This window comes from Mus caroli, chromosome 2 (genome assembly GCF_900094665.2).
Source record: "Mus caroli chromosome 2, CAROLI_EIJ_v1.1, whole genome shotgun sequence".
In the NCBI taxonomy this organism is placed as follows: Eukaryota; Metazoa; Chordata; class Mammalia; order Rodentia; family Muridae; genus Mus; species Mus caroli.
Window position 1 is genome coordinate 68,531,008 of NC_034571.1, and position 17,680 is coordinate 68,548,687.

Here is a 17,680-nt window from a genome sequence, read left to right on the forward strand (position 1 = left end):
AGTCACACTTAATGGCACATTTCTATAGCTAAAGATCAGTGCATCGCTTAACCCTCAGCAGAGACACTTTGTGCAGTAGACGGAAATTAAGAGAGACCCACAACTGGACAACGTGCAGAGAGTGCAGGACTTCAAAGCACTCAATCCTAAATGGGATGTTGTCATCAACTACCTGCCCACGGTGCAGAGATCTATTCAGAAGAGGAGGCAGAAAGACTCTTTAAGAGCCAGGGGTATGGATGACTCCAGGGAAACAGTGTTTCTCAAACACAACAGGGCTGTGTTTTACATACACATATTTTAATATACATACACATATTTAATAGACATAAATATTTTAATATACATATAAGTTTTTAATATCATATAAACTCACAGACTATGACAGCATACCCACAGCTAGCACAAGTTCACACCAGACAAGATCTCAGCACTGAGAAGGAAAAGTAGACACAACCAAGAAGCTATTGCAATTAATACAGCTGGCAAATGGAAATTAGTTCTCTCCAATGGAGAGCCACTCAGTGTATCAACCATACTCAAAGGCAGGTACCATGCTCAAGAGTTGTTGGCCAACACAAAATAGACTTCATTATTTGTGAGCTCTCATTTGGGTATTTTTATGGAGTTTTATTGCATCTTTTTATGTGTTATACAAAATAACTTTCCTTCGTAATTATCCATGTTACTTGTTCATATCCACCCATTTCTATGTTCTGTGTGTGTGTGTGTGTGTGTGTAAAACCCTGAAACTCAGAGATCTGCCTGCCTCTCCCTCCTGTGTGATGGGACTAAAGGCCATATGCCTTGACTCAATTTTTGTTCCTTTTTAAAATCATGATTTAAATCTTTCTTTTAATAGAAGAAATAATTTAATGATTCTATAATACTTTCAAATTCATTATCCGAAAAAGCAATACAACATTTTAAAGTGTAAAAATAATCTATAGTTAGTTAAAGAAAATGATATAATTTAAAACTATACAAATATGTTATATATAATGTTCTAAACAGCATACATCTATCTAATGAAACTACAATTCATTACAACATTATGCTGTGACCCGGAGAAAATGTTTACATCCACAAACAAGCCTCCAAGGACATCAGCTCTTGGGAGAGAAGAATCAAAGGGCTTCTGTTGTAAGCACTCCATCATACTCACCTCACAAGTGCAGGTGACCCTTCGAGGGTGAGGGGCTTCCTGCTGCAGCTGGTATACTACAAGAAGGGAGACATGAAAGGGTCACTTTCCCTTCACAGAATTTAGAAACATATTACGAGAAACTGCTTACTTTTTTACTCATAAGAAAACTGTTGCAGTCCTATTTCCTGCTAAATAAAAATTTGTGATGAACAAAGCAAAGACTGTCAACCAAAGTAAAGTTACCCAATTTTAGGAGAACAAAAGCAGAAATGTCATAATTCACACAAATATCTTCTAGAACGGTGTTTCTCAACTTGTTGGTCATAACCCATTTGGTGATTAAACAACCTTTTCACCAGGATTGCCTAAAACCATCAGGAAACAGAGATATTTACATTACTACTCCTAACAGTAGCAAAATGACAGTTATGAAATAGGAACAAAAATAATTTTATGGTTGGGGTCACCACAACATGAGGCACTGTATTAAAGGCCGCACCATTAGAAAGGTTGGCAACCACTGTTCTAGAACAAATTGGGGCTGTAATTTTTTATACTCCTCTCTAGAATCCATTCTTTGTTTTTCCTAATATAAGCATTTCTTAAAGTCCATTATTATCAAACATGGAACTGAAATCAGGAGTTATAAGGCAGAGTTAGCATACACTGTTTTTCTCCCTTATTTATACTGCAAATATCTATTTTCAAATATAATCTCCCTTAAAAACAAAACTTCAGAGACTGAGTTACTAGAACTTACTCTGTTTGGGCAAACTCAGGAAAAAAGAGAATTCAATACTGAAACACCTTACCAAAGGAAGATAATGTTTATGGTATCTAAAAATTGATCAACAATATTTGAACTGATAACATGACTTTTTCCAGCCTTACATCAGGTTTTAAATTTAAAATGAGGATAAATAAGATTAGTATTTATCATAAGCAGCATGTAAAACATTTGTCCTTCAGATTGTTTTTTTCTAATTCTAAATGTCCAGTCATAGGTAAATGAACTTAAATTGAAAATGGAGTTAAATACTTACATAGTTTGTCAACATCATCAAACTACCCAGAAATCTGACACTGCAGACAATGCATTTGAATGAGGTACCATTTTATAGGACTCATCTCTGGCCATTGTAATTCACATATGTCATGGGAACATATATGAATATAAATAATTAGACAATATATGCACATATATAATTAGAATACATATAGGACACATCAGTTCTACTACTACATATACTAGTAACATTTACAATAATCCTTGGTTGACAGTAAATGTATCATAAAGAATATTATGTTTATAAGGGTTATTAATATGTGCAATTCCCTCTAGTCAGTAATATCACTGTGAGGTCATCACTAGGACACAGTACTTGAATAATGCTATGATGCACAGGGAACTGAGTATAAGCACTAAGGTATGATGAGAACAGGCAGGAAATAGCGTTCCCCAGGGAAGAGCCCACCAAATGGCTATCAATCCCAAGTGGTCAGCCCTGAAACATCCACACAAGTGACATGATACAAACTCAGTAGGGCTCATTTATATACTTAGTAATACAAATGTATAAATGTTACATACATATGTGTTATGTAACAACTATTAGTGAAAAAAATGGGTTATGAATTTGAAAGGAAGCAAGGAGGGTATACAAGAGGATTTGGGGAGTAAAGGGAAAGGAGAATGATGTAATTATTCTAAAAATAAAAGAAACAAAAATATTTAAAAAAACAACTGAGAATCTATAATTTTACTCATTAATATTAAAAACAAATGTCTGAAGTTCTGATTCAAATGTTTTCCTTGGATTTTTTTCCTCATGACTACAAATATTCCTGAGCTGGTATATTTAAAAAGTTCTAAATATCTTATTTCACTGAGTTAGTTCATCAAAAGTATTTCTGTGAATCTAGATTAAAGAGATGATATGACATAATAATCTGAGAATTAATTCTGAGATGCAGAAGGGAGAAAGAGCACTGACATCAAGCCTGGGCCTGACTGAGATATGTGCATCACTCAGACAGTAAGGATGTGTGCATCACTCAGAAAGCCTTGCTCCCTTCCCTAAGGAGCCAAACGCAACGTGAGACCGTCCTCCACCATGCTCCTTCCTGGAAAACATAGCGAGAAGGTATGCACTTTACATGTCTGCGTTTGTCTGTAATTCCTAAAAGATGTGCTGTCTTCTTTGTCAACAAAATGCTCTAGAAAATACTGTCACCTATAAAACTCCAATTATGACAGGCCATTGTCAAAAAGATTTAAAAACAAATTATCATTAGAACCTAAGTAAATGTGACTCCAAGAGTAGAGTTTGTGGTTATAATTAGTAGGCTTCTGCCTATCCAGTAGCAAACAGAAAAGTGAGCCAGTAAGAATGAAGGGTAACAACAGCACACAGCAGAGCCCACCAAGCTTTTATCCTATGCTTTTCCTAACATTAAATCATATTGTAATTTTCATTTTCTTTTAGTACTTCTTTTTTTTTTTAAGAAAATGAGTTTCTCTTTATTTTCTTTTTTTTTAAATTAGGTATTTTCTTCATTTACATTTCCAGTGCTATCCCAAAAGTCTCCCATACCCTTCCCCCCACCCCCCTCCCCCCCACTCCCACTTCTTGTCCCTGGTGTTCCCCTGTACTGGGGCATATAAAGTTTGCACAACCAATGGGCCTCTCTTCCTACTGATGGTCGACTAGGCAATCTTCTGATACATATGCAGCTAGAGACATGAGCTCTGGGGGTACTGGTTAGTTCATACTGTTGTTCCACCTATAGGGTTGCAGACCCCTTTAGCTCCTTGGGTACTTTCTCCAGCTCCTCCATTGGGGGCCCTGTGATCCATCCAATAGCTGACTGTGAACATCCATTTCTGTGTTTGCTAGGCCCCGGCATCGTCTCACAAGAGACAGCTATCTTTTAGTACTTCTAACTGCCCAAAAAGGCATGGTTCTATTACTTTAAGAGAAGTTTTTCGATAAAATACCCTCTAAGTAATATGCAAAGTGTATATATATATACATATATACATATATGTATATATATGTGTGTGTGTGTATATATATATATATATATATAATATATGTATATGTGTGTGTGTGTATGTGTATTTAGACATTTATAGCAAAAACAGCAAATTTAGACTCAGTACATCTGTGAAAAGTTTTATTTAATAATCACAGGCAATAGCCAGATGTGGTGACACAAGTCTATAAACTCAAAATCTGTAAGACTGAGGCAGAAGCATTACCATGAGTTCAAGTTCTAGTCTGAGCTACATGATATCAAGTCAGCCACACCTACATAGCAAGGCCATATGCTAGCTTTCTTCCAAAATAAATAAATATTTTAAAATCACACACAATAAAAAGGTCTAACTGATTCTGGCATTTCTCCCTTAATATAGAACTTCTTTGAATTAAAAGCTAGCTAAATTTAAATTGGCAGGCATTAACTACTTGTGGAAAGTTATTAGCTAAATTCAAGATGACAGGAAACACAATTATAGAAAGTAATATATTCTCAGTCCTGCTAGAAGTGTCAATGCTTATATGGTTATCCATGATATTCTCAGACCCTAGCAACAATAACCATCAAATTCTGAGATCACAAATTAGTATGTGGTTTGTTTGCTTTAAATTTTGAATTTGTTTCAATGACAACATCGAAAGGAAATTCTTGTTTCTCTCTTAAAAACAAAAACCCAAAAAATTAAACCTCAGCTGTGACACCATTAGATCCACAGTGGCCATGACAACAACAAACAGCTGTTCTGGGCTGCTCTCTACAAACCGTACATCCACTGCACGTCCACTCCTTCCACTACTTTCTCAGTCCCTACACCACACTCGCCAGTTATTACATGTAGGACTTTTGGTTTATATTTGTTTAAGAAGGGTATTAAAGACAATTCTGTTTCCCTATTAGTTTATATTTTTAAGATTTTTATGTTCCTGCACTTTTATAAGCTACTGAACCTAAACACATAGAGTAAAGTAACTGTCTCAAAGACTCACAGTTAAGAGCCAGTGGGATGGCTCAGGGGAGGCCGAGCCCAGCAGCCTGAGAACCCACACCAGAGGAAAGAACCAACTCCCACAAACTGTCCTCTGACCTCTCTATGGATGCCATGACACACATATGTGTGCACACACAGTCACACATGCATACATGCACACACACCAAGGTAAGTGAATGAAATGTAACTTAAAATATTTCTAAAGAATTACAGTAAAAGATTAGTTTCTGACAGAATCACACTGTGAAAGGAGTATATTCTACAGTCCCCACCAAAATCCTTCATACACAGAAACAGTTGACATTAAATCACCCACTTAAGTTTAATATATGTAATACAGAAAAATAAAGTACAAATCTTGACTAAATGTTTTAGAAGTTTTTTAGTAACTAGATTTAAGCTATAAAGAAAGATTCTAAATGCACTGTTAATTAAAAACTGACAACAGAATTGTCACACAAACCCCTCCCCTTTATATATGAGGAAGCAATTTTAAGATCATTCTTCCTTTACCTCCTTTTACTGATTTCCTGCTAACATAGACTCCCTCACTTATCACTTAGATATTCCTTCTGTCACACAGTCACGGTGAGAATAATTAAACTGCTCGAAGCCTTAGTCTCTCCATGCATTAGCCTTATCAGCTGTCCCAACAAGTTCTCAAGTTCCACGGCATGGAATTCTGAACACTGAGACAGATGAGCTGCACTACAGACATTAAGCCACACAGAGCTCCGTAGAAACACATTTTACCGTAAGTATTCCTTTTATGGTAATCCCAAACTTTGCTGTGAATAATTACATTACTTACAAAAACACTATAATCCACATAGTTAAATTTATATATATACTTACAGTAAGATTTCCAAACAGGAGGTCTATATTCATCTGTATCTGAAAGAATAAATTATCAAATTAGTGTTACTGAATAGTTATATTTAAATAAGATGCTTCACCCACTAAATCACTCAGTACATAAACTGTGCTCTATCCTTGTGCTAGGCTCTAAAGATGCATTCAAAGATTGTTTTTAGCCTGATCCTTATTTTCTTAAAAATACTTTTAAAAAGATATTCCAAAACATTATGGTATCTATTCAGTTACACAGCATAAAAAAAAAAAATCACAGTAAATTTTTACTTTCCATAATCATTTCTTATAGCTATCAAGTAATAGTCAGTAAAGCTCCTGTTGATTTAGGCTTAATGCTCATTTCACCAAAAAAATTCCTCAAATCATTGGAATTTTTCCTCTCTAGTCCAATTTACTACATAACGTTAACCTTCACAGATATTCCTTTGTTTTTCCCCATTGCTTTTTCGGAATTCTTGTACAACTAGTTAATTACCAACAAGAAGAGAGGAGAGTACAACGAGCAGATCCTAGTCCTCAAACGTCCCGGACAATCAAAACCAGGAAATGAGAAATGCTCCCATGGAAGAGAATGTCCCCAGGGGCCAACAAAGAACAGGATGTGAACATCTGCTCTTCAAGTCCATTTCCTTCACTCCCTTGAGTTTAAGGAGGCAGTGAAGGAGATGGAAATCAGGCACATGAAGGGAATGGGATAAAGTAACAAGAGATAGGCAAACGACCAAGTGTGCTCTAAAATCTCACAGACCAGGGAGAGCTAAGGAGTCATTTGCCAGCCAAAGCCTCTGCAAGCCTATGGAGCCACAGAGTATCTCTAACATGGAAAGATGCGGCCGTTTACCTCACCTGGCTCTGCTAGTATCTAAAAAGAACCCATTAGGAAAGCTTGTCCCCAACAAAGCAAGAAAAATCCTGGAAAGTTTATTGAGGTTAAACCTGGCGCTGAAGTAAAATGATCATAGAATTAAACATTCCTTCCTCAATTCCAACCTTTAAAATGCAACATCACACTTGGTTTATGTTGTGATGCTATAAACCACACAACACTGTGTCAAAGGGACACAGCAAAACTACCAACACTGGACTTAAGGCATAAAATGGAAAATATTGAATCATATAGAAACTGCTTAGCCACCTAGAGAAGTATTAAAATATGCCTGCCATTGAATTTAGAAGAAATACTGAGCCACAGCTCTTAGGAGAAGCACAGAGATCAGTTTCTGGATGTTTGGACACAACATTTTCATTAAGCAATCAAAGCATAGCTCTGTGTTATATGTTTCTCTTAGGAAGTCCTTAATAGAACTGTTGACTGGTTAACCCTGAATCCAGTCCTCAACATGTGTGCTCTAAGTCGAGTATCTGACACATGTACTTTCACTCTGAGCCATCTCACAGTCTTCTCACATGCAGGACCACCATGTAGCACTGCAGCACCACGATAGGAGACACAGGCATTTTAGCCAGAAACATCACTAACAGAAATGCCACAAAACAGACCACAAAAGAATGCTTTATAAAGAAAGGGAAAGCTGAATGAGGAGGCAAGGACTGTGTAGCCACAGCTGGGCAGAGGCAGGTCAACAAGGCTCAAATGTTCACTGCTCTAATAACACTCACAAATGACCTAGAAAATGTTACGGAATTGTTTCAGGGTTATAAGTAAATATTAGTAAGGAGGAAAATTTATAAATAACATCCTGTGAATTATGAAGACTGACTATAAGTAATAAGCAATTACTTAGGAAACCATCCAGTTTAGGTGAACTTGAAAACTTAATGGGGTTGGAGAGACAACTCAGTGGTTAAAGGCACTAACTGCACTTCTAGAGGTCCTGAGTTCAATTCCACATGGTAGCTAGCAACCAACTATAATGGGATCTGATACCCTATTCTGTAATGCAGGTATAAATGCAAATAGAGCACTTACATAAATAAATAAATATTATTTAAAATGATAATTAAGGCTAGGTGTGCTAGCATATACCTCTAATCCTAGCACTCATGAGTCAGAAGCAGGCAAATCTCCTTAAGAGTTCTAGGCCAGCCTTGGCAGCACAGCTAGCCAAGAATACAGAGTACTACCCTGTCTCAAAATATAAAAATAAAATTTAAAAATGATTAAAAAATTTTGGGCTGAAACAAAATCTTAATGTGATATATATAAACATACATAGTGTATAAACTGATGACATATAGTGGTATAGTTAAGGGAAGGTTTTTACTGCAGACGTGAGAGAGAATAATAGCCAAAGACATCTAGAAGAATTCAGAGCAAAGAAAAAAGTAGATTGAACATGGACAAGGTTTTCTGCAAGAGAAAGAAGACTAGCAGGGAACAGAGAACAGTGGGAAAAGCAGGAGTTAGGGGTGGGGGCTTTATCAAGAAGAGTAAGCCAGCTGTGGGGAGGGGAGCCTGTGAGCTGGGGGGAGTTCAGGGGAGGAGGTGAGAGGGGCTAGGAGGCCAGCATGGACTTTGAGATGTGTAACAGGCACTTGAGACAATGAGGAGACTGGAGGCCAGCATGGGCTCTGATAGGCTCACAGGTAACCTTGTGTCCCGTCTGCCAGAGGTAAGGGAGGTAAGGGAGGTAAGGGAAGTGACTCCTTTTGATATATAGGAACCAGTTTCACAAGTTCCTGAGGAATGATGGCTTTCTTCTAACCACTAGAAATCTTCCTATAGTCCAGGTTGAGATTATTTCTGACTTTGGGGATTTAGGGAACTGGAGTTTCCTATGAACCTGACGATATGAACATACGCTGGGGGGAGTAACTACATTAACTTTGCTTGAATGAGACAAAATCATAATTCATTTGCATTTTTCAATACTAAGAAAATCCCACTTCTATCTATTCATTAACAATACATAAACATTGCTATTTTGTCATTCAATCTTTAGGGATATGATGTGTAGTCACATCAGAGTATAAACTCACTAATGCTCATAGTACATGTCTTAGGGTTGCTATTACTCTGAAGAAACACCACAGCCAAAAGCAACTTCGAGAAGAAAGGGTTTATTTTATTTGGCTTACATATTCTGAATCACAGTCTATTTAGGGAAACCAAGATAGGAGCTCAAACTGGGAAGGAATCAGAAGAAGGAGCTGATGCAGAAGCTATGCAGTAGTGTCGCCTAGTAACTTGCTCCTAGTTGCTTGCTCAGCTACTTTCCTATAGAAACCAGACCCACCAGTCCAGGGTGGCACCACCATCTTGGCTGGGCCTTCTCACATCAATCACTAATTTAAAATGTAACCTGCCTGACTGTCTACAGCCTGATCTTATGGAGGCATATTCTCAACTGAGGTTCCCTCCTTTCAGATGGCACTAGCCCGTGTCAAGTTGACACAACACTGGCCACCACAGTCAACAGCTAAGCCTCCTTGTTGTATTCTGAACTATGAACCATAAAAGTGATCTGCTATGTGCAAGATGCCACATGGGACAGAAAAGAGAGTGGGCACAAAACCAGACTGAGTCCTTTATGTGGCTGCCTCAAAAAGGGAACTCAATAGCCTCGATATGGAGCTAGGAAGGCATGCAGCATGCAAATAAAGGGCTGGATTTATGACCATCACAGCGTAGTTTCCAGTTCTACCAGCCACAGGACTGACATAACACCAACCAGTTCTATACTTCACAAATGACTTCTTGCCAAATTACTGAGGAGGTGTCCCCCACTTCCCATCCTGGCTACAAGCAAGCAAAGTCCTCTCAAGTTCACAGTGCTTACGAGAGCTTACTTAGCCTCTGTCCCCGTGCCTAGGAGCGTTGGGTCCTTCTAACCCTTTTTATAGCCTCCTCAATTTACAGAATTATTGCCAGCATCACTGAGAAATATGACTTTTCCCTTTCGCTCCCAGGAAATAATCTGGGTTTGCCCTGGGATGCTCAGAGAATAGCAATGAAATTGAGGATGCAGCTTTTGGATGATACCAGTTGACCAACCAAAAGGTGACGTTTATGTAGCAAAGTCCCATAAAAGTTTCTGAGTAACTAGATAGGAAGAGCTTCTCTTCTGGCTGGAAGCACTCCCTATAAACTGCCATACAAAAATGAAGGAAGAGTATGTCCTCACTCAGGACAGGAGACAGCAGAAGCTCCACTACAGTATTTGTTCTGCCCCTGCTTCAAGTATTTCCTCTGTCTGAGCTGATCCAATTTGTATCCTTTCCATGGAGCAAATCATGATGGCACCTGTGCAAGTTAATTCAATGGATGCTGGTGGGTCATTCCCGAATTAAGGGACCATGAAAGCCAGTCATCTGGGAGCACTATGCCTACACTGTCCATAGCTTCTCATCCTTATCTCTTCACAACCCCCATCTTCTTCAGTGACCCTCCTCTCAGCTGCCTTAGCTCCCTACAGTTTCTGCTCTCTGGAATTCTTCAGTCAAGCTCCTGCTGCAACAGCTGCTGCTACAGCTGTCAGCACTGCTGCAATCATCCCCCTCCCCTCCTTTTGCTGTTAGCACCTAAGCCTGCCTTACCAACAAGGATCACAAGCAAGCAAGAAAAGACCACTCGGGACTTCTTTCATTGGCCCCCTGTTTGAGTACCAATAAGCAGGTCTGGAGGTTTGATTGAAGCTGATTCAAAATGTAATCTCAATAGAGATAGAAGGCCTAGTGGGATATAAATGGAGGATGGATTTATGCTAGTCACAATAAGCTTCCACTTCCACCACCCTTTCATACCAACCAGCCAGAAGTCCTAAACTACATCAGTCACTGCCTTCTTGCTAAGGGGGAGTCCACACTTTCCATCCTGACTGAGCTCACAATGTTTACCAGTGCCTCAGGGAGAGTTGAGCCCCTCTTACCTGCTATACAACCTCTTCATTTACAGAATTATTGCTAAAGTCAGGGACAGCATTTTGGGGGGACCCTAAATTCTTATAGGAAGAAAAAGATAACACCTCAATCGATTTCTGGCTGGGCAGTGGTGGTGCACACCTTTGATCCCTGCACTTGCAGAAGGATCTCTGTGAGTTCCAGGCCAGCATGGTCTACAGAGCAAGGTCCAGGATAGCCAAGCTTACACAGAAAGACCCTGTCTCAAAAAAAAAATGATTTCTGAAATTCAAAATTAAAAAGTATGTCACACAAAGGCCCTGTATCAAGTCCCAGGAATAAGAGGCATATACTCATGAAGAAAACTGGTCTTTAAGAAGGATTAATTTATGTAATTATATTTTAACTTAAAAAATAAATTTAATTAATAATAAAACATTTTAAGTTAAAAAGAAATATTAATTGAAAATGGTAATTGAGAGCTCCAGCAAAGACTTCCATGCTTATTAGGTGGGACAGACCTGACACAGCCTAAGGCGGATGCTACAAGTATCTCTGGCCTCAGCCTGCCTCCACATTACATTGTTATGGAATTCCGCCATCGTTGCTGTGGCCCTGGTCATGGTCTGACAGCAGCCTATCCTATCAGAGTCATACAGTAGCTATCAACCAACAGGGCATAGTTAGACTTCAATTCTGGCAAATAATAGCAAACAAACAAACAAGGGCAAGATAGTGTATAGGCTCAGTGTCACCAGGCTTGATACACTGCATAACCAAAAGCAAAGGGAGCCCTTCTGGACAGGCACTTGCCCAGCACCCATGAAGCTCTGGATTCCATCCCTAGGTCTGGAGGTGGAAAAAGTGGGGTCACAGACAGACCAAGACTGACTGAACTTGACAAAACCGCCAAACAGCCAGAAATTAAGCTAAATAACTACAATTGGGAAATAGCTTTACTACGTAAGACTCCATCTTTTTGTTAGTCTGTTTCCTAAAATAGTTTAAGCCTTATAAACCAGTGCTTGTCAATCTTACTGGCTTCAGAATCTGGATTCTAAAAAGTTATTAGTATCTGTTGATTTAAGTTGAGTATCCATTATCCAAAATGCTTGGGATATTCAGTGCTTCAGATTTCAGATCCTGTCACACATGGAACACTGACACACACAAATGTCACGGTGTTTCATATATACCTTACACACAAACTAAAGGTAATTTTATATGTTTACAGCATCTGCTTTGACTACAGCCTGTCACAAGAGATCAGGTATGCAAATTTCATGTCTGGCATCCAGTCAGCACTCAAACACGGTTGGATTCTGGATATCAGCCTTTTGAGTTAGGGGACTCCAACTATGAGTAATGGTATTCATCATATAAAAAAATTGAAACAGAAATTCTGATAGTATTTTTCAGTTCGTTTAAAAATAATAAATCCAGACTCCGCAAGGAAAGCCCTGGTCAAGCAAGCCTGACAAGGCCGTGAGTTCAATCCCTGCAGCTCACAGTGGAAGCAGAGAACACAATCCTAGATGTTGTCTTCTAGCTAGAGGTGGTGGCGCACACCTTTAATCCCAGCACTTGGAGGCAGAGGCAGGTGGATTTCTGAGTTCAAAGCCACCCTGGTCTACAGAGCAAATTCTAGGACAGTCAGCTCTACACAAAGAATCCCTGTGTCAAAGGTTGGGGGAAGTTGTCCTCTGCCTGCCACCATGTGCTATGCTAAGATGTGCCCATCATTATACATGATAATGATAGATAATAAGATTATTACATATTTTTATGAAAACATTATTTTCCAAAAAGAACTGATCATTCTTGGAGAATGATTTGCTGATGTTGGAGAATGGAAGTGGAGAGTCCTTGTCTTCAGGGATGTGGCCACTGGTGAGTCCCCATGGTCCAGTGGACACAGTCATACCCATACTCATGCTTAAGGCCCTGAATTCAGTGAGTCACCACACAAAAACAAAAGCTGGGAAACATGGGAGGAAGTCTTGCAGGGAGAAGAGGAGGGATTAATGAGAGTGAAGTCTTGCAGGAAGAGGAGGAGGAATTGAGGAGAGTGAATGGTGGAAAAATACATAGACTATGGAATCAGTGCACTACATACAGGAAAGAAATTGTCAAAGTCTAACTTAAAGAAGAAAAAGCCCAAGAAGAAAACAAATTGGTTTCACACTTAGCAAATCATTTTAGTGTTGATCCTGGTTATCAGACATCTAGACATCCTATCTATGCCAATGGTTTACACTGCAGCATGCAGTGATGCAGCTGCTAGAAGATTCAACTGTATGAGTAAGGCTAGATGTCTTACAATCACTATGCAAAATAGTTTTAACTCTGAGAATTCCGGGCCCCTGGGTTGCACTCTGAAAATGATGATCCTAAATCACCATTTCTTTAATGTATTGAGAGTACAGGGTAAAGTGAGGTAAGAGACCTTCCACCTGATAAGACACATATGAATAAACTAATGGGAACAGAGAGGATTGAAAACCCTGTGTTCCTTTAGCACAGAGCAGTAGCTAATTGAAATAGAGTTATCAAGAACCAATAAGCAGTAGATTCTGATCTCCATGGGTGTCTTAAAAGCTCTGTCATCTTTCTGATTGCATCAGAATATCTGCCCAGACAAAGAGCACAAATGCGTGAGACTCTCGTCATTAGAGCACAACTGGGAACAAGAACCATACAACATATGACTCATGAACAGCTTTAAACATAGCCCTGGCATGGTGCAGGTGACAAGCACGAGGGAAATCAGAGACAGTCTACAGAACAGAAGAAACTTATAAACTATATGCCTGGCAAAGAAGTAACATGCAGAAGCTAAGCATGATGGCTCATGTCTATGATCGAAACACTCTGGGCAGCTAAGGCAAGAGGATTTTGATGTCAGGGCTAGCCTAGACCATATGGTTGGATTCTGTATCCCAAAACAAGGCAAAGTCAACATATTTAGAATATGTAGGGAACTCCAAGAACTCATCAGCATAAATCCACATGACACAATTCTGAAAATAAGTGATAGTCCTAAATAGGTATTTCTCAGAAGACATATAAATGGCCACTATAAAACACTCGACATCATTAACCATGAGGGGATAAAATAAATTATTTTAATTTTTTAAACAAAACTGCACAGATTTAACTATTTGTTAAATCAGGAAAACATGAAAATAATCAGGAAAACATGAAAACTGATCAGGCAAACCAGCCTTTAACAAAGCCCACAGGGGGCTTGGCAAAGGCTCCCACTGTGAGGTTCGGAAGAGCACTCAGCTCTGTGATGCATTCACACACAGTAAGAGCTGCCTTTCTTCTGCAATCTTCTACTTCCTGCTATAAGACTGTATATGTCAAGCTTTTGTTACAGAAAAGAACAAAGATTCTTGAATTTTCCTTGATTGTGACTAGCTCCTACAACTGTGAGCTAAAAGAAGTCACATGGATTCTTAAAACCTAAACGCAAAAACTCTTACAGGACTCAGGGTTACTTAGGGTTTTCGCTGCACACAATCTCCCATGTTGTCTCTTTCTGTACATTCAAATATTTTAGGATACCCATTTCCCCTTAAATAGTAAAATATTTCAAGATATTACCTGTGCCTATAGGCAGAAATTCTAAAAATCCACAGTAAAACAGCTTGGATAATTCTTCTGATATTTTGTAATGGTAACTTAATTAGGGCATCTGAGGAGATATTGTTCATTTAGTGGTTGGCAGGACTCAATCTATTTATAAACACCCTAATGTCCTGATTCTTTGAGATTGAAACAGTACATGACTGAATCTTTATATTTTTTCCAGTTAGACTCTGTTTGTATCTAGCATATTGTAATTAATATATCTTTTAACAACACTGATAGATGTTATAAGATGGCTGAATTTGGAAGAAAATTTGCTTCAACTATCTAATTCTTTTATCAAATCTTGCTCTGTATAACAGTACATGCTGTTTTATTCTTTGGTTTAAGAGGCTAAACTTCCTAAACTTTGCATTTGAAAGGCTAAGTGGTCCCCTCCAGAACAGATTGGAATGCCAAATTTACATTGGTCCTTTTAAAAGGTTCAAGTCAAACAAACAACTTTTAATCCATACAATGGATATTCTTTAAAAGACAACATTCAATTTTAAATAAAGTTTACACTAATGATTCATGAACACTTTAAACATATTTATTCAGATTGCCTCTGATTTTAAAATAATTAATTTTGGGGGGCTGGTGAGATGGCTCAGTGGGTAAGAGCACCCGACTGCTCTTCCAAAGGTCCAGAGTTCAAATCCCAGCAACCACATGGTGGCTCATAACCATCCGTAATGAGATCTGACTCCCTCTTCTGGAGTGTCTGAAGACAGCTACAGTGTACTTACATATAATAAATAAATCTTTTTTAAAAAAAAAGAGAGAGAGAGAAAAAAATCAATTACTTAAAAAAATTAATTTTGACTTCTGTAATAATATTTACAGTTGGAGATGTAGCTCTGATGGTAGAATCTGGTGTGCACAGGGCCTGGGTTCCACCCCAGCACCATATAATCCATAAGCCAGCACTCAGAAGGCATATCCAGGAGGGTCAGAAGTTCAAGGCCTATCTCAGATACACAGATTACTCAAGACTGGCCTGGAATACAGAAGACCCAATCTCAGTTTTAAAGTAAGTCTATCCAAGAAAAACATTTACTGACAAAACAACAAAGAAAACAAAAAACAAAAACAAAAAAAAAACAAACAAAAACAAAGCATTTCTTCCCTGAATTGTTTTAATCTAAAATGACAAGGCACTGATGATGAGCCCCGCCCACTGTCACTCCTTTGTTCTATACAGTATCTGGCAAAAATAATGACACACCACAAAACTCTGTTGTAATAAAGTAAGCATTTAGAGCAAGAACATTCGGACAATAAATATCAAATGAGTTACTGTCAGTGCTTGAGAGAGTCACAGGAAAATAAACCTTTACAAGCAGTTTCCTGGAAATCAGTTCACAGAAATAAAAGGGTTTCAATAGTCTATACAATTTAAAACTAGCAAGAAAGCATTTAAATTTGAGCTTTGCTAAATTTCTAGATGCTGAACATCTTAGCTGTACATTTTTCCTAGAAACTGATTCAAATTGTGGAAAAAAGACATTTCAACTAAAATAATTAAAATTCAGCCTGCAAAGTCATGGCCAAATCCGGTCAGTTAATTCATTCTCAGAAGTAGTCAAACCAATTAAGCCAACAATTGACAAGTAGCATTTCATAAATCCCACTAAAAATCTTCTAAACAAAGCAGGTTATGGTGGCACATGCCTTTGATCCTAGCACTCAGGAGGCAGAGACAGGTGGATCTCTGTGAGTTGGAGGCCAGCCTGGTCTTGAGAGAGAGCTAGTTCTAGAATATCCAAGGCTCCACAGAGAAACCCTATCTCAAAAAAACAAAACAAAACAAACAAACAAAAATAAAACAAATAAAAAGTTCTAAACAACAAAAGAAGCAATCAACTGTGTAGAGAGGAAACCCACACACGAGAGAGAATCTCTGCTACCTATACATCTAACAGGAGATGGAAACCCAGAACAGACAAGGAAATTCAAAGCCAAGGGAACAAGCTAAGCACATGATCTGTCCACTCACCTGGGACTTGAACAGAGAGTTCTCAAAAGAAGTAAAACAAACAAACAAACAACAACTAAGAAATGCCTCAAAAATGTTCACTGTTTCTAGACATTACGGAAATGTAAATGAAATAACTTTAAGATTCATCTTACCCTGTCAGAATGGCAAAGATCAACAAAACAAGGAGCAACAAATGCTGGAGGAGATGAGGGGAAAGGGGAAGCTTCATTCACTGTTGGAAGCATTGCAAATGCAACAGCCACTATAGAAATCAGCCTGGAGAATTCTCAAGGACCTAAAAAATAATTCGGCCACATGACTCAGCTATACCACTCCTTGGCATATGCCCCAAGGAGTCAGCATCTACTCCATTTGTTCAGCCATATTCCCACTAGCTTGGAAGTGGAAACAACCTAACTGTCCTTCAACTGGATGGCTAGTGGAGTGTGGTACAAAGGGCTGGAAAGTTGGCTCAGTACTTAGCCAGGAGGTGATGGGGTCCCAGCACTTAGGAGGAAGGGGCAGGTAGATCTCGAAGTTCAAGACCAGCCTGGTCTACAGAGCAAGTTCCAGGACAACCAGGGCTCCACCAAGAAACCCTGTCTGGGCATGAAGGGGGATTGGTGGTGAGGGGGGAGCATTGGCTGTTTCCCCAAAGAACTAGGGTTTAACTCCCAGGATCCACATGGCAGCTCACAACTCTCTGTAACTTCAGTCCCAGGGAATCCAACATCCTCCTTTCTGTCTTCTGCTGGCAGGAGGCATACTTATGGTACACATACATATATGTAGACGTACTCACATACATAATTTAAAAAGTGAAAGAGTGGTACGTATATACTATGAAATACTAATCAGCTGTTAAAAAAATGAATTTTTCAAGTAAAAGGAAGGGTGGGTCCAGAAAAAAAAAAATCATACTGAGTGAAGTAATCCACACCTGAAAAATGAACTGCGTATTCTCTCACATCTGAGATTCCTAGCTTCAAATCTTCAAAAGTGAGCCCATATCCTAGAGTAATGACAGAAAACCAGAAAGTAAGAAGTGACCGAGGGCCACAGGCCTCATACGGCCGGACCAGCACCGGGGTAGCTAGAGCACAGGGTCGGCTGACACCCGCCAGCTACCCACGACCCCTGCCACAGGATTTTGAGACTGCTGGTGAGTGGAACACAGCTTCTGCTCCAGTCCAATCACGCGGGACCTGAGACTGCT

The 17,680-nt window shown here is 38.9% G+C and overlaps 1 protein-coding gene across 4 annotated transcripts in view; it reads right to left on the bottom strand.

Annotated features, from left to right (window-relative positions):
- The window catches only part of Chn1 (chimerin 1), a 156,153-nt gene that overhangs the window by 102,341 nt on the left and 36,132 nt on the right, over positions 1-17,680 (bottom strand). For 2 of the 4 annotated variants that reach the window (XM_021182689.2, XM_029474318.1), the window contains exons 2-3: positions 6,033-6,071; positions 1,166-1,221 (exon numbers count right to left, since the gene is read on the bottom strand). In XM_021182689.2, coding sequence (XP_021038348.1) covers positions 1,166-1,221; positions 6,033-6,071 — 95 coding nt within the window. Of the gene's footprint in view, positions 1-1,165; positions 1,222-6,032; positions 6,075-6,525; positions 6,580-17,680 lie in introns of those variants that run through there. The other 2 variants (XM_029474319.1, XM_029474320.1) reach the window with 2 other exon arrangements.